Source organism: Pleurodeles waltl, chromosome 4_1, assembly GCF_031143425.1.
Source record: "Pleurodeles waltl isolate 20211129_DDA chromosome 4_1, aPleWal1.hap1.20221129, whole genome shotgun sequence".
In the NCBI taxonomy this organism is placed as follows: Eukaryota; Metazoa; Chordata; class Amphibia; order Caudata; family Salamandridae; genus Pleurodeles; species Pleurodeles waltl.
In genome coordinates, this window is record NC_090442.1 from 135850148 (window position 1) to 135874204 (window position 24057).

At 45.1% G+C, this 24057-nt stretch overlaps 2 protein-coding genes across 2 annotated transcripts in view; one reads left to right on the forward strand and one right to left on the reverse strand.

Moving 5' to 3' along the window:
- Positions 1–12180, reverse strand: part of LOC138287466 (trichohyalin-like) — a 167064-nt gene extending 154884 nt beyond the window's left edge. The window contains exons 1-2 of the mRNA XM_069227904.1: positions 12060–12180; positions 11677–11937 (exon numbers count right to left, since the gene is read on the reverse strand). The gene's annotated coding sequence lies outside the window, so the exon portion shown is untranslated. The remainder of the gene's footprint in view (positions 1–11676; positions 11938–12059) is intronic.
- A 201-nt stretch (positions 12181–12381) lies between these two features.
- NDUFB2 (NADH:ubiquinone oxidoreductase subunit B2) overlaps positions 12382–24057 on the forward strand; it is a 30849-nt gene continuing 19173 nt past the window's right edge. The window contains exon 1 of the mRNA XM_069227905.1: positions 12382–12539. Coding sequence (XP_069084006.1) covers positions 12451–12539 — 89 coding nt within the window. The 5' untranslated portion in view covers positions 12382–12450. The remainder of the gene's footprint in view (positions 12540–24057) is intronic.

Consider the following 24057-nt stretch of genomic DNA (forward strand, 5'->3'; position numbering starts at 1 on the left):
ATTATATAATATTACCAGATTAGGTCCCCAGCTTTCAGTAATGACTCCGTGGGGGGTCCCTGGATTCCAATAATGACTCAGTGGGGGTCCCCGGGTTCCAGTATTGATAGACTGGGGGTCCACAGAAGTCAAAAGGTTGGTAACCACTGATCTAGGCAACACTATCTATCTCTTTATACCCACTCTCTATCTGTCTTTGAAAGCCTCTCTATTTACCTGTCTTTTCAACGCTTTTTAGGTCTGGCCTACAGGCACATTATGTCACCAAAAAAATAATTTAAAAAAATACATTTTACCACAGTGTGGCTTTAGTCAACCCTCTTCATTCATTGACCTGTTCATGTGTCATTTACATGTTATTTCTTCCACCAAAGCCTGCAGCATGGGGTCACTGGTCAGCCCACTTCTGCCACTGAAGTGGGCCAGTGTGAGTGACTGCATTTTGCCCCGTTCCATGTACACTTCTGCCTAAAAGTAAAGCGCTCCGCTTCCAGAGATGGGTCATTTATTTCTCCTTTTAGCCGGATTTTTATTTTTATTTTACAGCCATGTCTTGCATTTCACAGCAGAGGGCGAATTCTGTTTCTGTGGATCCGCATATCTCCCATGCACACTCCGAGCAGCATAGATGGCCTGGTGTCATTTGTATTCGGCCTGCACTATTATACGTTTCCGAATGCATTCCTATTTTATGCTGCTTTTATGGCTCAGACGATTTGGAAAGGGCAGCTGGGCTATACCAGAAACAGTGCCATACCTTGAATGAAAGGACGCGCATCTGTATTAGTCTGTTCACACATTTTGACTGCCAGGACTTGCACGTTTGCATCTCTGAAATATTTTCATAGCGCTGAAGCTCAATGATTGTTCACCAAGCGCTTCTGTCCGGTCAAAGAGAAGCGGAAATCAAACGGATGCGCTTTCATCGCCCACCGATAGATTAGGTGCCTGTCAGCCTCCTTGGATGGGCTGGCAAGTCATTCCAGGCAAGTAACACTGCTCACATCCCCAATGCAAAGTACCCACAATTCGTCATGGAGCACTTTATAAGTGTAAATAAATTAAAGTTTCATGACTTTCAACATTTGATTCCATTGTTCACTTTCCACAAACTGGAGGCTGCGTGTAAGTTCATTTAACCCATCCGCATATATTCCAGATAATGTATAGCAACTCAGGTGTGACAAAGTGCATTAGAGGAACTCACCAGACACTTATAAAACCTCAAGTCTGCACTTTCTTTCCCTCGTTCACGTACATGGAGCCCTCCTTCACCCCCAGAAGGATTCTGACCTCTTTGCAAGGAGCATCTGATACTTCTGCAAGGGCCAGAGAAGTGCCAGGCAGCTAGTGAGGAGCCTTGCCTGCCTCTTGTGGCATAACCCTCTCCATCCCCAGTTCGATTGCTGGAAAGAAATTGTAGTATTTGTTGCCTCTTATTTGGCAGGCTAATGGTGCTGTAACATTAAAAAAACAAAATCTGACAAAATAACTCAGATGGCCTATTTCTGGATAAAACAACCAACATAGACAGTTCTTGGCAGCCGAGTGAACTTTCTTTAGAGATCTACTTAAGGTACCAGTAAGTGGCTGCCGGTGAATCACTATTACAATTCCTTTGTTAAGATCTACTTAAGGTACCAGTAAGAGGCTGCCGGTGAATCACTATTACAATTCCTTTGTTAAGATCTACTTAAGGTACCAGTAGGAGGCTGCCGGTGAATCACTATTACAAATCCTTTGTAAAGATCTACTTAAGGTACCAGTAAGAGGCTGCCGGTGAATCATTATTACAATTCCTTTGTTAAGATCTACTTAAGGCACCAGTAAGAGGCTGCCGGTGAATCATTATTACAATTCCTTTGTTAAGATCTACTTAAGGTACCAGTAAGAGGCTACCGGTGAATCACTATTACAATTCCTTTGTTGATAATCAGCAGATTTTCAATCAAGAATGTAACCCTGATAGGTGCACTGGCAAAATCCAGTCTGATATTTACTTTTTTTCCTACTTGTTTTTATTGTAAGCATACAACCGCCATGTTTAGACAGCATCAGTTTGACTTTTATTTAATTCTTTTCATTTAACTGTTATACGGTTGCAAAGAAAAACCTCAAATAAATAAATAAATAAAACCATTGTACTAGCGATGTCTTTGACAAGGACAGACCTAGTGGATTTGCTAACCCTTATTGAGGTCTGGTACAAGCCAAGACCTTTTGATTTTATTAAAATTATATGTACAATATACTTATTAAGGCTTTCAGCTAGCCCTCTCCGTTCAGTGGCATGTTAGTGTGTCATTTACATTTTTCTTCAACCCACTACATCACTATATCCGTGGTTCCCAACGTCTGGGCCCGGTGACTGCTTAGAAAATTAACTAATTAACAGATGAATAAAGTGTATATAAAGAAAGTGGCTGAATGTACAACTGAAAATTTTAAAACGAACAGTAAATGTCAAGGAATTTGAAACTGGTGTCTAAAAATTAAATTAGTATCCTCAGTTTGATTCGTGGGAGTGGCGCAGGTGCATGAAACAGACTATAGTATGGATGATATGTGACTTGAATTGAATTTAGAAAAGCTCCAACCTTCTATTATTTTTGTTAATTTTTATTTTATTTTATTTGTTTGCAAATTAAATAAAATGTATTATCATTTGTGTATGTGTTTCATGGAATGCTTGTGTCTATATTTTTGCCTGGGTCTCTCTGGCTTCCAGTAATGACTCAGTGGGAGGTACGCAGATTCTAATAACGCTTCAGTGGGGTTCCCTGGGTTCCAGTAATGATAAAGTGGGGGTCCAGAGGAGTCAAAAGGTTGGGAACCACTAACCTACATCATACAGCATGGGGAAATGGGCACCACTTTTACTCATTGGCATACTTCACTGTGAGTAACAGCATTCTTTCCTTTCACAATAAGCACACCCATACACAAAGTAGATCCTTTTTGTTCCAGGGACTACTGTTGAAATGTGTGCTTTCTAAGACAAAAAATATGCTTGCTGTTAGCCATTCTTTTATGTTTTATTTAGACTAACGAAGGCATTGCAGCTTCCCCAAGTTTTGTAAGTTAACATGACAAAACAGGCATGGACAAAGCCAAAGGCTCGCCACCAACACCAGACCTATTGGGTTTGTCAATGATTGTTATTTATTTGTAATAAATATTTACCAAAACCTTACAAAAAAGCATTAGCAAAGGGAAGAGGCTGGCAGCCAATGCTATACCAATTAGCTTTTTCAAGTCAGGTGTTAGCCAAGACCTTTTGAATGTACTAAAATTATGGGCCTGATTACAACTTTGGAGGAGGTGTTAATCCGTCCCAAAAGTGACGGATATACCACCAGCCGTATTACGAGTTCCATAGGATATAATGGACTCGTAATACGGCTGGTGGTATATCCGTCACTTCACAGTCACTTTTGGGACGGATTAACACCTCCTCCAAAGTTGTAATCAGGCCCTATGTGTGTAACATAGGTAATTATAGGGCTTTTCAGCCAGACTTCATTCATTAGTCAGTTTTCCTGTCATTTCTCATTTTTCTTCCACTCACTTCAGCATGCTTCATGAGATAATGGATCAGCCCACTTCTGCCACTGTCTGACTTCACTGTGAGTTACCACACCCTGTCCTTTCACACAGCGCACATTCACAAACAAAGTAGTTCCCTTCGGTGCCAGGGACTACTATGGTAATGTGTGCATTTTTGAGACCTAAACATTTTTTTGCCTGTAGTCAACTTTTTTTTAATTGATGAGAGCCCGGCAGCTTCCCCAACAATAATGTTTTGCAAAAACTATAAAAGACCAAAATAAGAATTGTCAAAAGGCTGGAAGCTAGAAGCCAGATCTACTGGCTTTGCCAGTGCTTGTTTTTCTTGCACTAAACATTCTCAAATTTATGGAGAGCCTTCATATTCTGGTTCCATGGATCTTCTCATTGTTATTCCCATTGTTAATGTGTTGTTGCTTGTACTATTGCACAATTTACCAACCACCTCCTTGGCATGTGTTTATCACTGATATATATCCCACACCATGTTTTGCCTGCACCTCGATGTCACGTATTTTGAGTTTATAAGCTAATCTTTAAAAAAAAACATTTTTGCTTGCATAAGGGTGTCTGCTGTTTTGCTTCCCTGTGGTAAAACAATTCTATAACATTGCTTTGTTATAATTTGAAACATTTTTCAGACATCTCCATGGCAGCTGGTTTCAGATGACACTGTCACTCTTACTTTGTGCATTGCTTCCAGACAACTTCTCTTCAGCAACGTAAGGTGTGTGAGTGCGTGTGTGAATGTCGTAAATGCGGGGTGAAGGGGAGTGTTTGTGGGTGCGTGTCTGTGTGTGTGAGTGATTGTGTGTGGACGGGGTGAATGTTTGTGTGGATGAGGGAGAGCGGGTGAGTGCGTGTATGAGGTGTCGGGGTGTGTGTGTGAATGTATGTATGTGCTGGGGTTGGGGTGATTGTATGTATGCGCATAAGGGGAGGGGGGAGTGAATGTATGTATGTGCATGGGGAAGGGGTGAATGTTTGTATGCGCATGGGAAGGAAGGTGTGAAAGCATGTATACGCATGGGGAAGGGGGAGTGAATGTATGTATGCGCATGGGGAGGGGGAGTGAATGTATGCGCATGGGAGAGAGGGGAGTGAATGCGTGCATGGGTGTGGTGCTTGTGTATGTTTGTCAGTGTGAATGTGTGTGTATGTCGCGTTTGCGTGGGTGAGTGGGGGGTGTTTGTATGTAGAAGTGTGTAAGTGCATGTGTGCGGGTATGCGGACGTGTGTGCAAGTGTATGCTGGCAACAGGAATGCTTATTGCTGTCACCAGGGTGCAAGACCGCCAGCTTTTTCTGGCAGTCCAACTGCCAGAAAAATGCTGGCGGTCTCCCGCCTCGTGATTCCACTAGCGGTCTCACGACATCCGCCATGCTGGAGGTGCTCACTTCCAGCCCCAGTGTAACACGGTAATGTGGCGGGATGGGTGGAAGCTTGACGGTGTGGCTTCGGCCAAGCTGCCAAACTTCTAATTTTGGTGGCATTCACTGCCGGCCCATCGGAGGTGACACTGCCACAGCGGCCCTGGCAGTCTTTGGACCGCCAGAGTCGTGATGAGGGCCAATATCTGAATACAATGTAACCCTATGGAGTATTCTACAATCTTAGTGCTTACATACATCCACGGGGTATCCCAAGATGGGTACCTCATTTCACCTTCAACCAAGCACCTCTCATGAACACTCCACATAGTGTCAGGCAAAGAAGTGGCCCAGTCATGACGTATTACACTGATAATTCCAGTATGGCATATTGAGTCCTGAATCTCAACAGGCCATAATATTGTTATAACAACATTGAGGGACGAAGTATCAAAAGGTAAGTGCACAGAGGGAGCTATGGATTTACTATTCTTAACTTCATATCTGTGTACCTTAAAGATATATATATATCACCAAGGTACATATATGTGGACCTAGGTACAGAAACTTACCTTTCAATATTTTGACCATCAATATTGTTGTAACAATATTTGTCCCATCTAGATTTGGGACTCAGTATTTTCAGGCTGTACCTGCACTGATTTATCAGAGCAAAGCGGTACACAGATCGCCCACTGGAGTAAGGGTAAAATGGTATGGACCATACTGCTATAATCATCTTGGACCAACTGTTGGTACTATCATGGGGCACAAGTCACTAACAGTAAAAGGAGTACTAATTTGGGTGTACCCCAAACGTCCAACAGCAACATCCCAAGTCTCCTGAACAAGAAAACACACTAGGTTTCTTAAGTGCCCAAGGGACAGGTCACAAAGATACAAAAATGATGACTTTTTTTATAGCAGTGGGGTATTAGACGTACTTAAAGGAGAATGGACCTAATGTTTCTGCAGTTAACTGTTTACATTTGTAATAAAAAAAGTCTCAAGACGAACTACCACTACATTAAATCTGATGTTTTATGTAGTTTTTAAGTTTACCAAATTTTACGCTGAATTTAAAGATCGGTTTTGTATATTTTTCTATATGTTTGTATCTTCACCAAACTAAACATAAGCAAAATTGTGCAGGTTTCAAAATTACTGCTGACCACAGGTTGAAAATGTCTTGATTTTGGTTTTGCATACAGACAGCTTTAGCTCTATAAATGACCGCATGACATCAATTCTTCAAAAAGCACAATTAATCAAAATACATTTAGAGGGTGGGCTTTGGATCAACCTCTTTCAATCTCTGGTTTTCATATTTTTTTCGTGCTTTGCCATTTCTTGGCTCGGTTGTTAGTCAAGGCCATGGCATTTTCTGGTTGGTTGCATTGTCCCATTTCAGACCTCTGGGGATACTGCGGCATGGATTGAGAAATTTGTGTCACCAAATATGGAATTTGCACATATAGTTGTGTTTGTTGCGGCATTTTTACGGCACTTTGTTGGCTCATATCTGCTTGTCCTATCCGCTAAGACCAGTGACTATCCAGCTAATCCAAGGAACACAACACTTTGTTTTCAGAAATGTAGCGGGAAGCTCAAAAGAAGACTTCAACGCCAAGGTCTATTGAAGAGGCCAATCAGAAAGCGGTGATGTTTGAGACATTAGCACTATAGCAAACCTTCTTATTGTCAATCCTGGCTTTCCCTTTTGAATAGGCTTACACACTTGAATTATGAGTTAGTGAATGTCCAGATCCCAGACCGCTCATGGTCAGCCTGCATTGCAGCTCTGCGATTCTTCCTCTGGCTTCCTCTGCAAGCCTTGATCCGCTTGTGGTCAGTCTGCACTGCAGCTCTGCGATTCTTCCTCTGGCTTCCTCTGCAAGCCTTGATCCGCTCGTGGTCAGTCTGCATTGCAGCTCTGCGATTCTCCCTCTGGCTACCTCTGCAAGCCTTGATCCGCTCGTGGTCAGTCTGCATTGCAGCTCTCCGATTCTTCCTCTGGCTTCCTCTGCAAGCCTTGATCCGCTCGTTGTCAGTCTGCATTGCAGCTCTGCGATTCTTCCTCTGGCTACCTCTGCAAGCCTTGATCCGCTCGTGGTCAGTCTGCATTGCAGCTCTCCGATTCTTCCTCTGGCTTCCTCCGCAAGCCTTGATCCGCTCGTGGTCAGTCTGCATTGCAGCTCTGCGATTCTTCCTCTGGCTACCTTTGCAAGCCTTGATCAGCTCATGGTCAGTCTGCATTGCAGCTCTGCGATTCTTCTCTGGCTACCTCTGCAAGCCTTTCATTCAGTTCCCTTTGTTTCTGACCCCGATGTGAAATTCTTCAAAACTTTTACAGCTGAAGTGTTATTTCAGGGGCATTTATAAGGCTTTATGTCTGGCATCTACAGCAAGAAATTTCTTCTGAAATAAATCTTCGCATTTGTTTATGTTAGGAAATGTTTTTTCATTTGAGACTACACCTAGGACATCTGCTGACCTTCGTGTGGCAGAGTTAAAAACAGAGGCATAAGCTATCACTAGTGCAGCAGCACCGAGGTCCAAGAATGCAAGGGACTCATTGCACCATATATATTGCTGATTAATAATGGCCATCCAGGGGTTGAAGCTCTATTTTTATTCAATATCATTTTTTTTGTATGACCTGCTACACATCTTGTGCCTCTCTGTGTCCTTTCATTATGCCACCCTTCCCTGTTAAAAGTACTTCAACAATTATTTTCCCTTACCCGTCACTTACTCATCCTTTCCCTTGCTGCTCTCTGTCCTGCCCTTTCTCTGATACATATGCTGCACTGTATGTGCGCCTTTAGGCCAGTGTTCACAATGTACCTACCATGCATAGTCGTTGGGAGGTGCTTTGAAATACGAAACAATGCACGTTTAGCCACTTTGAACACAGATGTAGTTAGTTTATAATTAGCTTCTTTGCTCCAATAAAGACTTACATAAACCAGTTTACTAGATCCTACAACAATTCTTCCTTTTTGCAGGTAACACAAACTGAACCACACTGTACTAAAAACATACACACACCTTTATTTAGAAAGGCGAAGACGATTTGGCTGAGACATTTGAACTGCAAGGCCGGAATGGCCGTACTGGGCATCGGGTGTTTCCCAGGAAGGCTGGAAAGATGCGGGCTGCTTCTGTTACTGGGGGTCAGAGTTGTAGCAGTGCAGCTGTTTTAAAAGCACTGCAGTGTTCCTTGTATATCCAATAGTTTTCAGACAACAATAAAAGTGCCAAGATAAATCTGGTGATTAATGTACCTGCTGATTGAGATTGGGGTTTTGTCGAGTGGCAGTTTTGACTCATCTAAGGTAGCACAGAGGGTTAATATGCCAACTGCAAAGAGCGTGTACTATGCAGATTGCATAATGGTATTTTTTGTGCAAATCTCAGTGTGATGCTGCTTTTGTCACAGAGCTGCTTCTGTTACTGTGCAGTTCATAAGTTACAATCACAGTCTAGCACAGTGAGCTATGAACTGCCATCAAAGAGCTGCACGAAAACTGTAGGACACAGGTTAAAAAGCTATGTTTTTTCCCAGTCTTTGATTATCCTAATTTTGCTTAAAAAGGGTTTGGGTAAAAATAAATTGTTTGCAACACTAACCACTGTGTTACATTCTGAAAATTGAGTTTATGCTTCTCCACTCCAAGCACTTTTTAAAAATACCTACCAGTATGGATGACATGTGAATCCTACACCTTGTAGTACCCTTTGTCAACATTTTCTATACACTAATTTACACACATAGGATTCATTGTCTTTGTAGGTTTGTGTGATATAAAGTGCTCCAAAACTCTACGCTGGTAAGAGAGATGCTATAAAACAAATGAAATAAATGTGAGAGAGGGGCTATGGAGAGATGCGAGGCACTGTAGGAGGGTGATGGTGAGGGAGTCATTGAGGAACCCCAGTAAAGACTGCCTTGTTCTGGTGCACTGTAAGGTCATAATTTACTATGCTCTAAGAACTAATACAATTGAATATATAATGAAAACTGCGTTGCAGAATGCACTGTATTTGCCATTTTTCCCTAAATTTTCTCTGGGTGGGGGGAGAACCCCCGAGCCCAATTGTAGCAGCCCAGCTCGCTTGCTATGCACCCTAAGGAGACTGGTCTGACAAAATGTGCAAGGGCTGCTCTGGGTTCCCAATCTGGCCCTGGATATTTGACAAGGAGTTATACATTGGGAAATGATTTGTGTGTCAAACAATTTATGCACTAGAGCTTAAATTCTATTAGTACTGTATATCCTGTTGGGTCGGTGATTGTACAGATAAGATAAATAATTGATTAAATGAGTCACAAACAGCATCCAGGATCTCGCCTCAAAGAAGACATGTCTCTTTCCCTGGGAACATACCTTTCAACTTCATCTATGCCCGTCCTCCGACTCCCAGGCAGGCAGTGACCAAAATGCATGCAGCCAAAATAGAAATGAAAGACTGATCTGGGGCCAACACTAAAGCTTTACTGAAGGCACACAGGGGCACGTAATGACATGCAACACATCAAAGCCAATGGTAACGCCTCACTTTATAACAACACTGGAGCAAGAGAACAACAATACAAAGATGACAGGGAGGAAAATCTTAGTTTAAAAAACGCAGGCATTGCGGGACTCAACCAATATAGCAGAAAAATCATGAATTGTGAAATCACAAAATGCTGGCAGGTCTGACATTTGCATTCAAATTATGTTTCGGTGATGTGGTATTGAATAGTCTTTTTGATAGAATGTAGATGATACATGATGTGTAGATTGTTATTGAGTGGAACTGTGTGTTCTTAGATGTATTTAGTTAGCTGACACTTAATTGCTGATCCATGTTCAAGTAGTACAAGTTTTTTGTTCAAGTAGTACATGCAATAATGCAGGGCACAGGTCGAGGATACACATGGGTAGACTAAGTCTACCCACTATTTTCACAGGGTGGACGCCGTCTACCCTGCCAACAGTTGGGCCCCACAGAAATTTGCTAAACCTGTCACAGTGTAATTTTTAGATACCGGGCCTCATTCAGCAGTGTCTGCACATTGTCTGCTTTTGTTCAGAGCAGCAACGTACAGGTGGCGAGGGGGCTTAGTAGATTCCAGCTGGGCCCATAACAAAGGCTGAAGCTTATCTCTTCACATGTACTTAAGAAAGTCATGCTTTTGATTTTGTTCAGTCCCTGTATATAAAAGGTATTCATTCACTATAAAAGTGTCAGTGCTGATCTGTACCAGTAGTTACACAAATAACAATTTTAATACCACTATTTTGTTTATTTCTTTTATAGGGCTCTAGAGCTTCTCATCCAATGCAGGATGTCAGAGCACTTTACATCACAAATACATATTATACGTTGACCATAAATCATATGTGTGTCAATCAATGTACAGGATGTGTTACATAAGATAGTGAGTGCTACAAGGTGTAGGAGTCAAATGTCCTTAAAAGCTCATTATGAGTGACAATGTATGATCTGCAAGTAACAATAGGATCTTTGTGTTAAAAGCAGTAACCAACTTATGCATGTACATAAAATAAAAATATGTTAACTACGTGTTACATAATGTGCTTTGCAGGAGACATATTAACACTCTGTGCTACTTTGATTCAAAACAGGGACTTGACAAAACAGACATCTCTCCAGCAAATACATTAACCTTCAGAGTTATTTTACCATTATTATTCTCTGATAGATAGTTGGCACACAAATGTCTCTGCAACAGGTACCTTAACCCCATAAGATATGGCTTTGCACCCAATTAAGCAGAATAGATATACTGACACGTTTCATCTTGTTGGCAATTTCTTTTTGGCAGAGTTTTTAAAAAATAATGTAAAAGTTGAGGATCAGATTGTGTGTCTGGGTTGCGTGACTTTTTTTGACAAAATATAATTTGTTAAATATTGAAATACGTTCAAATTTACTCATCATAATAGACCTGCTAAACTTATGTCACTTCTTGTGATGACAGTTCCTGAGAGGTCATGGGTTGTGATACCACACTATTTGATTCCACGCGCGATGTCATGCACCGTGATGTCACTTGCATACCGCCTAACTTGGTTAGTCCACCTACTTCTTTTTTAGGACTTGTGGCCTGGCTATATGGATGCATTATCTTTTCATAAAAACACAGGAATATTCACTAACTACCCTAGCAGATTCGTTTTACTTTGCTGTAATGATGCCATGTTCTATGAATTATGACTATGCTATTCACAGAGTAAATATATGTGCCTACACAGACTTTCTAAAAGATGCAACAACAATTCTGGTCTTTTCCAAAAGCATCTATTATGCAACATTGTGTTGTATATTTTTTAAGTTAATCACCTACAACGTAAACTTTATATTCTGACTCCCTTTCATAACACACTTGAAATCTGTCCAGCTAAATAGTCCGACTTACAGCTTCATATTCAAAGATTTTCTTCCAGAAAAAAAGCAATTTTCTGTGTTTGGTTTTCGGTGGGAAACACATACGTTTTCTATACATAACATTGAAAAACACACACACACACACACACACAGGTTGGCTTTCAATCACGCAGAGTACTGCTTTTTCACAAATATCACACACAAAGTCATGTGGCCAGAGTTTATGCCAAAAATACTCATATTCGTTTAGTTATTCAGTAATAGTGTGTTACAATAACTAAGATTCCTCACATTTCCTCCGTTCCTTTACTTACCCGCCCTCCTTTAAAGCACTTACCTACCGCTCTTTGGGATAAAAGAGGAAATATCACATTCCAGCTTCCCTGCACCAGCCTACAGTGGAGCCTGCATAGCTGTTTGTAGAAAGGCAACCATGGCAACGGTTCCTACCAATCCATAGATGGAGAACAGACAAAAGGGCGGGTCCTTCGACAAGAGGCATTAGCAACAGGAAGCCTAGAATGTTTATCTTAAAAACATTATGGCCGCCAGATTAGAGTGAAAGAATCGTCATTCAGTTCTACGTGCGAAGTCGTACCTTTAAAACAAAATGTAAATAGGTTGAGTTATTACCCGAAAAAGCCGTTATTTCTGTCAGAACTGGTCTTTCTATAGCGCTTATGCAGACATGCCTGACTTTAAAAGGGTGGTGGCTATTACCTATTTTTCGTCAACTCCATCTCATCCACCTCCATAATGTCCGCTTTTGTGCGCCAACTTCGAGGCCATCTTTGAATGGGGTTAGTTCACAACTTTAAGAATTATCATCTGTGATCTGCTTTAAACAATAGGTGGATAAGAGAGAAAGCAAATTGAAATGGAAACAACATGTGTCGGTTCGTCCCGTCTATCAAGCATATCCCTTATATATCGTGAATAAAGTGCAATTTCTATGCATTAACGGAGATCGAATGTGTTCGTTCCCACTAGACACGAAAGAAGGACTAGTCTGCGTTTTACAGCCTATCGCAAGGCACGCCGCTTTCGCTCGTTGCAGCCGACGTAAGGTGACTTTGGGCTCCGGCGCCGTGGCTGTCTGGCTGCCCGAGCCATGTCTTCCCTTGTGCGGGTGGGCAGCGTCCTCAGAGCTGGCGGACGATTCCTGACGAGCGGAGCCAGGAGAAGGGTAGGAGAGAGGAAGTGAGTATCGGGCGGGGAGATATCAACATCGGGCTGCGAAAACTACAGGGGGAAGAAGAAACAGTCTGACTTGAGAGAAGGGAAAGGAGGCCAAGCGGAGGTGGCATTGAAGGGGAAATAGATTTAATGTCTATTCCCTTTTTTAGTTGCGTTGGCCGAGTTACGTTTGCATTATACATGTGTTGAGGGTATTGTTCTGCGTGTTTTGCTCTGGGTAGTTCAGCTCAGGCATGCAAACTGTATGTTGTACTGGAGATCCAGTAGGGAAGGTTGTCAGGATGTGGCATATTGTGTTAGAGAGGGGTTCAAGATTCTTACATTAGAATGACGTTAAGTAATAAGAATGTGATCGTAAAAGATCACACACAAATCCGTCACACTCGCTGTTGGTGTGTACTCATTCTCCACACAGTATCAGTAAATGTTCAAAATATTCTTCAAGCAATTCACCAACCACAGCAGGGTTTTTTGTATAAACCCATCTTAGCTAGGCCTTGCCATCTTAGCTAGGCCTTGCCACCCAATAATATTATTTCCTCTCGCCTCTACGTAAACTTTGGCGATGGTACTCTTGCTTAGACACTTTATCCTTGGTGTCAATTATCCAATCATCTCAATGCCCTTTCCCCAAAGGCTTAGGGGTTGACGTCAGATGATTTATTCTCCAAATGCTCATAATAGGTAGAATCCCTTTAAAAGTGTTATGGGTGATCCCAAATCTGCCATAACCTTAAGGGCCATTCTATCAATAATAGCATCTACCAGTGGACCTTTAGCATGTAATCTCCAGTGATGGAATTACACTCGATGGTGAGAATCACGTTGTTCAACTTTTCTACACATGTCCTCTGAAATATCCACGCTATTGATTTTTATAGGATTTTTGGTGCTTTTACATACAGTTTGTAAATGTCAAATCAAATCATTAACATTTATAAAGCGCGCTACTCACCCGTGCGGGTCTCAAGGCGCTAGGGGGGAAAGGGGGATTATCGCTGCTCGAACAGCCAAGTCTTTAGGAGTCTCCGGAAAGCGGAGTGGTCCTGGGTGGTCCTGAGGCTGGTGGGGAGGGAGTTCCAGGTCTTGGCCGCCAGGAAGGAGAAAGATCTCCCACCCGCCGTGGAGCGGCGGGTGCGAGGGACGGCAGCAAGTGCGAGGCCAGCGGAGCGGAGGGGGCGGGTGGGGACGTAGAAGCTGAGGCGTCTGTTGAGGTATTCCGGTCCCTTGTTGTGGAGGGCTTTGTGTGCGTGGGTGAGAAGACGGAAGGTGATCCTTTTGCTGACTGGGAGCCAATGCAGGTGTCTCAGGTGTGCGGAGATGTGGCTGTTGCGGGGTACGTCGAGGATGAGGCGGGCCGAGGCGTTTTGGATGCGTTGCAGGCGGTTTTGGAGTTTGGCGGTGGTCCCGGCGTAGAGGGTATTGCCGTAGTCCAGGCGACTCGTGACAAGGGCGTGGGTCACGGTTTTTCTGGTGTCGGCGGGGATCCAGCGGAAGATCTTGCGGAGCATGCGGAGAGTGAGGAAGCAGGCGGAGGACACGGCGTTGACTTGCTTGGTCATGGTGAGAAGAGGGTCCAAGATGAAGCCGAGGTTGCGGGCGTGGTCTGCGGGGGTCGGTGCGGTGCCGAGGGCCGTGGGCCACCAGGAGTCATCCCAGGCGGACGGGGTGTTGCCGAGGATGAGGACTTCCGTTTTTTCAGAGTTCAGCTTTAGGCGGCTGAGCCTCATCCAATCTGCGACGTCCTTCATACCCTCTTGTAGGTTGGTCTTGGCGCTGGCGGGGTCCTTGGTGAGGGAGAGTACAAGTTGGGTGTCGTCGGCGTAGGAGGTGATGATGATGTCGTGCTTGCGTACGATGTCGGCGAGGGGGCTCATGTAGACATTGAAGAGTGTCGGGCTGAGCGATGAGCCTTGAGGTACGCCGCAGATGATCTTGGTGGGTTCTGAGCGAAACGGAGGGAGGTAAACTCTTTGGGAGCGGTTAGCGAGGAAGGAGGCGATCCAGTCCAGGGCCTGGCCTTGGATCCCGGTGGAGCGTAGGCGGGTGATTAGGGTGCGGTGACAGACGGTGTCAAAGGCAGCCGAGAGGTCGAGGAGAATGAGGGCGACTGTTTCACCGTTGTCCATCAGGGTTCTGATGTCGTCTGTGACTGAGATGAGGGCGGTTTCCGTGCTGTGGTTGGTTCGGAATCCGGTTTGTGAAGGGTCGAGCAGGTTGTTGTCTTCCAGGAAGGTGGTCAGCTGTTTGTTGACGGTCTTTTCTATTACCTTGGCTGGGAAAGGTAGAAGAGAGATGGGGCGGAAGTTTTTCAGGTCGCTTGGGTCAGCCGTAGGTTTCTTTAGTAGGGCGTTGACTTCAGCGTGCTTCCAGCATTCGGGGAAGGTAGCAGAAGAAAAAGAAGAGTTGATGACGGTCTGGAGGTGCGGGGCGATGATGTCGTCGGCTTTGTTAAAGATGAAGTGCGGGCAGGGGTCCGAAGGGGCGCCGGAGTGGATAGAGTTCATGATGGATTTGGTTTCTTCCGTGTTGATGTGGGTCCAGTTGTTGAGGGTGATGTCCGGGGAAGCGGGTTCAGTGGTGTATGGTTGGGTCTGGTGTCCGAAGCTGTCGTGGAGGTCGCTGATCTTGCGATGGAAGAAAGTGGCGAGGGATTCGCACAAATCCTGTGAGGGCGTGACGGCGTTGGCGCTGGCGCTGGGGTTGGAGAACTCTTTGACGATGCTGAAGAGTTCTCTGCTGTTGTGGCTGTTTTTGTCTAGTCTGTCGGTGAAAAAGTTCCTTTTGGCAGTGCGGATCAGGTGGTGGTGTTCGCGTGTAGCGTTCTTGAGGGCGGTCATGTTGTCAGCGGTGTGGTCCTTGCGCCAGGCCTTCTCAAGGGCACGACAAGTTTTCTTTGATTCTTTGAGGGTGTCAGAGAACCAGAGAGGTTTTTTGGTGTTGGTCTGTCGATGCGTGCGTTTGAGGGGAGCAAGGTTGTCAGCGCAGTTGGAGATCCAGTTTGTGAGGTTGAGAGCTGCGTCGTTGGGGTCGGTGGTGAGGGTGGGTTGGTTGGCGGCGAGAGCGGAGAAGAGTTGCTCTTCAGGGATCTTGTTCCACTGTCGACGAGGGATGGGTTGAGTGCGGAGGTGGGAGGTCTCGCGTCGGAATGTGAAGTGGACGCAGCTGTGGTCGGTCCAGTGTAGGGCAGAGGTGTGGCTGAAGAAGACGTGTTTGCTGGCGGAGAAGATAGGGTCGAGCGTGTGTCCGGCGATGTGGGTGGCGGTGTTCACCAGTTGTTTGAGGCCGAGGTTGGCGAGGTTGTCGAGCAGGGTGGTGGTGTTGGGGTCGTTGTTTTGTTCCAGATGGAAGTTGAGGTCGCCTAGGAGGATGTAGTCCGGTGAGGCGAGGGCGTGCGGGGAGATGAAGTCGGCGATGGCGTCGCTGAAAGAGGCGCGAGGTCCGGGAGGACGGTAGACGAGGGATCCTCTGAGGGTGGTCCTTGGGTCGGTGCGAATCTGAAAATGCAGGTGTTCAGCGGCGAGGGGGGGGTCTTCGGTGGAGGTGGTGACGCTGATGGAGTCTTTGAAGATGATGGCGACACCTCCTCCTACTTGGTTGGTGCGGTCTTTTCTGGAGATCTTGTAGCCTTCGGGGATGGCGGTAGCGATGTCTGGAGCAGAGGAGGCGTTCATCCATGTCTCCGTGATGAAGGCGACGTCCGGGGCTGTGGAGTCCAGGAGGTCCCAAAGTTCAACGGCGTGCTTGTGGACGGAACGAGCGTTGACCAGGATGCACTTGAGGTGGTTGATGGCGCGTGGGCTTGTGGTCGTGGTAGTTGCGTGGTGGAAGATGCGTTTGCAGGAGTTGCAGGCGAAGGGTCCATGGGTGCGTTTGGGGTGAGCTAGGAAGCAGGTTTTGGAGCGCCCTGGGTTGAGGGCGTGGAGGGTGGTGGGGTCGTAGCGGATCAGCGGGGCTTGGGGGAGCTGGGGACCAGGGGTCGTGGCGCTGGGCCAGAAGACAGAAGACCAGAGAAGACCAGAGAAGACCAGAGAAGACCAGAGAAGAAGAACACAGAAGCACCGAGAAGAACAGAGAAGAAGAACACAGAAGAACAGAAGGGAAGAACACAGAAGAACAGAAGGGAAGAACACAGAAGAACAGAAGGGAAGAACAGAAGAACAGAAGAACACAGAAGAAGATTGCAGAGGGGGAGCGAGGAGGAAGAGACAGAGAGGAGGAAAAGAAGGAGGAGCAGGAGAGAAGGTGAGTGGCGCGGGGCAGGGCGAGGGGCTGGGAGGAGGGGGGTACTTACAGTTAGGTGGGTCTCAGGAACACATGAACTCGGGAACTTGGAGGAGCTGCAGCGGCAGGGGGAGCGACCTACCCTTGGGTCAAGGGTCGCTACCACTGTCGCGCAGCGGCCGCCATAAGAGGTAGGGGGGGGGGGAGGGGTCAGCTGGGGGCGAATGGGAGCTGGGGGGCGGGGGCGTGCAGGAGGTCGCGGCGGGAAAGCGCGAGGGAGGGGGGGGACAGGTAGAGTGAGAGGAGCTGGGGGAGGGGGTTTAGGGTGGAGGAGGGTGAGTGTTAGGAGGTTTGGAGATTAGGGAGAGAGATAGGAGTAGGGTTGTGAAGATAGGGGAGGGGGGGTTGTAGAGGTGGGTGAGGGAGAGAGGTAGAGTGAGAGGATAGGGAGATAGGTAGTAGAGGGGGTGGCGGGAGGGGGGGAGAGATAGAGAAATAGATAGAGAAAGTAGATAGAGAAGTCGATAGATAGGGAAATAGATAGATAGACAGATAGGTAGGTAGGAGGAGGTGGAGAGTGGGGGAGTTAGATAGTGAGATAGGGAGCTAGAGAGATAGGAAGATAGGAGGAGTGAGGGAGGTAGATAGCGAACGGGTTAGCTAGGGGTGAGAGAGGGGGAGGCGAGTGAGGGAGGGGGATGAGGAAGGAGCAGGAGGGCAGGCTCGGGGGAAGAAGACGGAGGAGGTAGAAGAGCCGAAGACAGGAGAACAGAAGACAGAAGAACAGAAGACAGAAGAACAGAAGACAGAAGACAGAAGAACAGAAGACAGAAGAACAGAAGAACAGAAGACCGGAAGAGCAGAGAAGAGCAGAGAAGAACAGAGAAGAACAGAGAAGAACAGAGAAGAACAGAGAAGAACCGAGAAGAAGAACACAGAAGCACAGAGAAGAAGAACACAGAAGCACAGAGAAGAAGAACACAGAAGCACAGAGAAGAACAGAGAAGAAGAACACAGAAGACCGGAAGAACACAGAAGAACAGAAGGGAAGAACAGAAGAACAGAAGAGAAGAACAGAAGAACACAGAAGAAGATTGCAGAGGGGGAGCGAGGAGGAAGAGACAGAGAGGAGGAAAAGAAGCAGGAGCAGGAGAGAAGGTGAGTGGCGCGGGGCAGGGCGAGGGGCTGGGAGGAGGGGGGTACTTACAGTTAGGTGGGTCTCAGGAACACAGGAACTCGGGAACTTGGAGGAGCTGCAGCGGCAGGGGGAGCGACCTACCCTTGGGTCAAGGGTCGCTACCACTGTCGCGCAGCGGCCGCCATAAGAGGTAGGAGGGGGGGGAGGGGTCAGCTGGGGGCGAATGGGAGCTGGGGGGCGGGGGCGTGCAGGAGGTCGCGGCGGGAAAGCGCGAGGGAGGGGGGGGGACAGGTAGAGTGAGAGGAGCTGGGGGAGGGGGTTTAGGGTGGAGGAGGGTGAGTGTTAGGAGGTTTGGAGATTAGGGAGAGAGATAGGAGTAGGGTTGTGAAGATAGGGGAGGGGGGGTTGTAGAGGTGGGTGAGGGAGAGAGGTAGAGTGAGAGGATAGGGAGATAGGTAGTAGAGGGGGTGGCGGGAGGGGGGGAGAGATAGAGAAATAGATAGAGAAAATAGATAGAGAAGTCGATAGATAGGGAAATAGATAGATAGACAGATAGGTAGGTAGGAGGAGGTGGAGAGTGGGGGAGTTAGATAGTGAGATAGGGAGCTAGAGAGATAGGAAGATAGGAGGAGTGAGGGAGGTAGATAGCGAACGGGTTAGCTAGGGGTGAGAGAGGGGGAGGCGAGTGAGGGAGGGGGATGAGGAAGGAGCAGGAGGGCAGGCTCGGGGGAAGAAGACGGAGGAGGTAGAAGAGCCGAAGACAGGAGAACAGAAGACAGAAGACCGGAAGAGCAGAAGACCGGAAGAGCAGAAGACCGGAAGAGCAGAAGACCGGAAGAGCAGAAGACCGGAAGAGCAGAAGACCGGAAGAGCAGAAGACCGGAAGAGCAGAAGACCGAAGAACGGAAGCACAGAAGATCGGAGAAGAACAGAGAAGAACAGAGAAGAAGAACACAGAAGCACCGAGAAGAACAGAGAAGAAGAACACAGAAGACCGGAAGAACACAGAAGAACAGAAGGGAAGAACAGAAGAACAGAAGAGAAGAACAGAAGAACAGAAGAGAAGAACAGAAGAACACAGAAGAAGATTGCAGAGGGGGAGCGAGGAGGAAGAGACAGAGAGGAGGAAAAGAAGCAGGAGCAGGAGAGAAGGTGAGTGGCGCGGGGCAGGGCGAGGGGCTGGGAGGAGGGGGGTACTTACAGTTAGGTGGGTCACAGGAACACAGGAACTCGGGAACTTGGAGGAGCTGCAGCGGCAGGGGGAGCGACCTACCCTGTTGTCTCACACTTAACGCAACGTTTTCCAATGGCTGGGCACTCTGAATTATTCCCTATACGACTTTTACACCCACATCTATAGTAACTGTTGAGTGGGTTTCTTATTACTATTTTTCTGTTTTGCACATGAGTTAGCAAAGCATACTGTCCCATTGCACCTCTCAGAATCAATGTCATTTGTCGATAGTATGCTAACTGAAGCTTCAGCATTCAGTGCTTTCGAAGACACCATGAAACGTTCAATGCCTTTGGCTAGATCAATGACTTCTGTCAAGATAGGATTCCTACATCCTAATAGACTTTCTTTAACTGTACTTGAATAGCAACTGAAAACAATTTGATCACGGGTGTACACATCTATATTCACACCAAAGTCACAGGTAGCTGCATGGATTCTTAAGGCTGAAACATATTGTTCAACACTCTCTTCGGCCTGTTGTTTACTCTTAAAGAAATTCTGTCTTTCTAACATACTTTGTCCATCTGAATAGTGTTTAGATAATCTCGCCACAGTTTCTTTATATACACTCCAGTCTTCACTTCCTTCCACACCTGGTGGTGGTACTGGGAGTAAATTATCGAACATTTCCTGTGCAGCATCTCCCAAAGCACCAAATAACAGCGCTAACTTGCGCTTTGCAGAATAACCAGACGCATCTATTGCTACCTGAACCACAGATTTCACACACAGTGGTGTGAAATTTAACAGAATATCTACTTGTCCATGGGACAGGCTGCGTCCTAAATCTACTTGTTCTGTAAAAAAAATCCACTTATCCCTTTGGTACCAATTAATGCACCAACAAATTATGGCAGCAATTTCATTATTTAACGGCTGTGATTAAAGCCTCGCTGATTATACCAGTGCTCATACAATAGTACAGTTTGAATACTAGCAATTACTTTTGCCACCTTTCCACAGGTCACATACTGGGGCTGGACGTGGCAGCGAGCAATAGGTCCAGGGATGGAATGCCCATATGAATCTGTGCAAACCTACTAACTTGCATGTTTTAGGGATGTTCATCAGCTCTTCTTTGGTCTTTTTCCATACTGAGAAAGGTTGGAAAAGTACTCTTAACAAGGGCAGGAGTAAAACTTCTCCCAGGTTTGGGAACAAAGATGGTTGGAGGAAAGTAAAACTGTAAACGCTCAACAGATATTCACATTTAGCAAATCTACGCATAGTTGCTTGTGCTAAAATGCAGTTCACAAATACTTCCTGGCCTACTTCTGTAAATTCTTGTGAATTCACAAGTCATAAATCTGCACTAAAGTAAGGACATATACCATGGGTGCACTTTTGTGAAATTCTTTAAGAATTGGCCCCCTAATTAGGTCTGATGTTAATCAACAACTTTTGTTTTGATTAATTCTATCTCTCAATCGCTGGCTTTACTGTGACAGCGTTCTGCTCTTTCGCAATATCTGCACAGTAGTTTTGTTCAGTGTCAGGGACTTCTGAGTAATGTGTGCTTTGTTCCTAAAACTTTTTTTTCTTTTTGCCAATATTTGTGATAAAGTTGCAGGCCCGGCAGCTCCTACAACAATAAAGTTTCACAAAAACCATTGACAAAACCAAAAGGCTGACCACCAATGTCGGACCTATTGGCTTTCCCAATGCTTGTTTATTTTCATGTTTCCCATAATCTTGTTAAATATGATTACACTGATTTTCTTATTTTGTTTTTTTTATTTTTTAGCATGCATCGCCACATTTTGCAAAAGGATGCTTCAAAGAAATGGTACCTAAAATTTCACAGTAGATTGGCAAACCCTTTTTTTTTTTTCTAGTAGCATTTTTTTGTCAACATTTTATTTTGAAAGCTAAGAACCAAAAATGCTTTCAAGCTTCTTCAAATATTTGCCTCTGATCATAGAGCATTCTGGGAGCATTATATGTAGCTTCATATTGTTAAAGTTTGCAAACATCTGTACACATTTGTATGACGGAACCAATCTCGTTAGTGCAGCCCCAGCTTACAACATTTCCTTAAAGCACTCGCCCTAATAATAAAGGGTTTGCATTAATGAACCATAAATACAAGTTCAAACATCATTAACACATGAACACAAATATGACTTTCACTGCAGACAATGCTCTTCCCCGATCCATTATGTTATACTGTAAACTGGCAGCCACAGGGTGTGTGCTGCAGGAGGTTGGGCCTACTTGTCCTAAGGACAAAATAAACATGACAACTTGTAGTCCCTGACCCACAAACAATATGTCCGGGCCGTCGGGCTATAGGAATTCCACATCCCTGCACTTAATTGGTGGTTTCCCTGTACACTGTAAAAATTGTGGTGGCTGTACACATTAGTGCAAATTAGAAGCCATACTGGATATACTGTAGTTTTTGAATCATAACACTAGTCAAAATAAATTAATAAATATAAAAAAAACTCACTTCAATAGATGTACCAGATCATCACATTATTAATTCAGGTGTGCCTGTCACCGTAAATGCAAGTGCTCAATAGTTTTTAAAATGTCAGGACATTTTTCCAGGTGTACCATCGAAAATGACGTTTAGGTGTGCCTGTCACCATGGATGCAGGCACATGAATATAATGCTGCTTCTAAATGCCTCTGATGTCAAGTTCAGATGTACCTGTCACAGTAGAAGCAGGCCCTTGAAGAGAATGCAGCTTCTAAAGGATTGGACCTAGAACTCAGCCCAATCCAAGATGGCCGCTATGCGATGAAACATGATCGTGCCTAATGACTTTTACAGCCTAATCCTCATTCACTGCGGAGTCCTCGAATAGACACATGCTCATCCCTCCTGCAGGAGAAGTCATATGCAAGGTTCCTTACATGCCTTCTACGACACACTGGCAAGGTGACGGGTGTGGAGCGTGCGCAGCTCAATGGACACCCCTTTCCGATGCCAAAATTAGGTTGAAGCGTGCAGCAAAGGCCTTGAAGAAATCCCAACCAGGGATACTCACAATGGCATCAAGTCAGCTTCATATAACTCGCAACAAAGTGGACTTCATTGATCCTTGAAGGTTGATGCTCCGTAATCGTGTTCAGTGGGTGCCGAGGGAAGTTGTGAGGAGGCCCCTTGTCTCCAATATGTAAGAGAGGTTGCCCCACAAATTAGGTAAGTGACCACAAGGTTTATTTATAGCCTTTTAAAATATACACAAATTTCGTAGGGAGCATAAATACTTGTGCATTTTTATTTATTCATCTCCACATTTTTTTTGCAAAAGTTCAAAAAGATACATATATTGACAACAGAAACATTGTTAACTTAAATGGGGGTTTCCCAATACTGCATCAGTTGTACATACTACAATTCCACATAAATAGCTTTCTTGTCAGATGCTAACTACAGGTACTTCAAGTTTGATTTCTCAAACCCATGATTGATTTTAAACATGGAAACCGAAACTTCCAGCCAACTTGTGTTTCACGGCGATGAGTGCCCCTTCTTCAGGGCTTACAGAAACAGCAAAATTATCCAAAAGTTGTCTCAGGCTTCATTCAATTTATTCCTATTTCAAAATTGCAAGTCCTCTTATAAACACATTCTTTCTTCCTTTTTACCAATTTCAATCTTTCCGCATAGTAGGATTGTTTTCAGCACATCACTGTGCCCTGTACTACTAACCTAGCATCTTCACATTCAAGTTTCCCTCTGCGTTGCTGGTGCTACTGAATTTTGGAAACCAGTTATCTTGACGATATTTCCATTTCAATCACATTCAATTTTCCCTCTGCGATGCCGAATTTTGGAAATAAGTTATCACCTATATATATCTTCATTTAGATGGCATTCTTAAAAGCTCACGTAGCTCACTCCCCGTTCGACTTTCAAAATTTATAGGCAATATTAACCATGAGGCAAATACAACCTTCTCAGTTTGAATCCTGGCAGCAACTGACAAACTGGTCGATGCCAGAACCCTCTGACCAACACATTTCTACATTCTCAAATACCTCATAATACCACAGTAATGAGGTAAGGGGATGAGAATGTTAAGAGAACTGGCAGTTAAAGGGTGGCTGAGGTTCTCGAATAAATACTTACCTTTTCTTATCTGATCCTCTGTGTTCCGTAGAAAAAGGCATCATATTTTGGTGACAAGCATGATGAGCCCTAGGCACCCTAACACATCTTTGAATGTTTCAAGTGGTATAAAGTGAGGCGTGGACTCGAAATTGAGTTGCGCTGTTGCGGCGACATCTGCAGAGAGGGCCATTGGCTCTCAGGAAGTGGAGCCTGCAAGGCAAGGAGCCCTGCGAGAGTGCTACCCAGTACAGTGTTCAGCCCAAAAGTAAGAGGTTGGAGGTGGGGAGGAGGTGCACACGCAGTATTCAGCACGCAGCTTCTATTACAGCAGCAATCATATGAAACACATAGCCGCTAGCTCGTGAACCCCCGCATCAATTGTGTTCTGTGTGGCATGCGCTGAGTGGATCCGGGGCAAGAACTGCTAATGAACAGACACACGCACATGCTCTCGCACATCAGAGGAGGCAACTGTGCGATGTGTACATTGAAATAGAAATATGGCAGCCATGTTTTTTTGGGGAACGCTTATGTATCCTGTAATTCATAGAACAAAGGACTGGGATGGGAGGCAAGAGCTATTATAGATGTAAATAATACCAGGATAAAAGGGAAAAGTCACTGGCTTTGAAGTCTAGGGGCAAATTTTCAGTGTTCCTCTAGCTCATATGTTAAAAAGAGGGCAAAATACTTGAAAGGCTGGTTGTGAGTAGTAAAGTCACAAATTATTCACATATTACTAGTGACTAACATCTTGGAGTGGTGAATTGAGAGTCAATTACAAGCAAAACATTATTTTAGGATCCATAAGACTCTTTTAGCATAAACATATTTGCACATATCAGTTCATTATGCA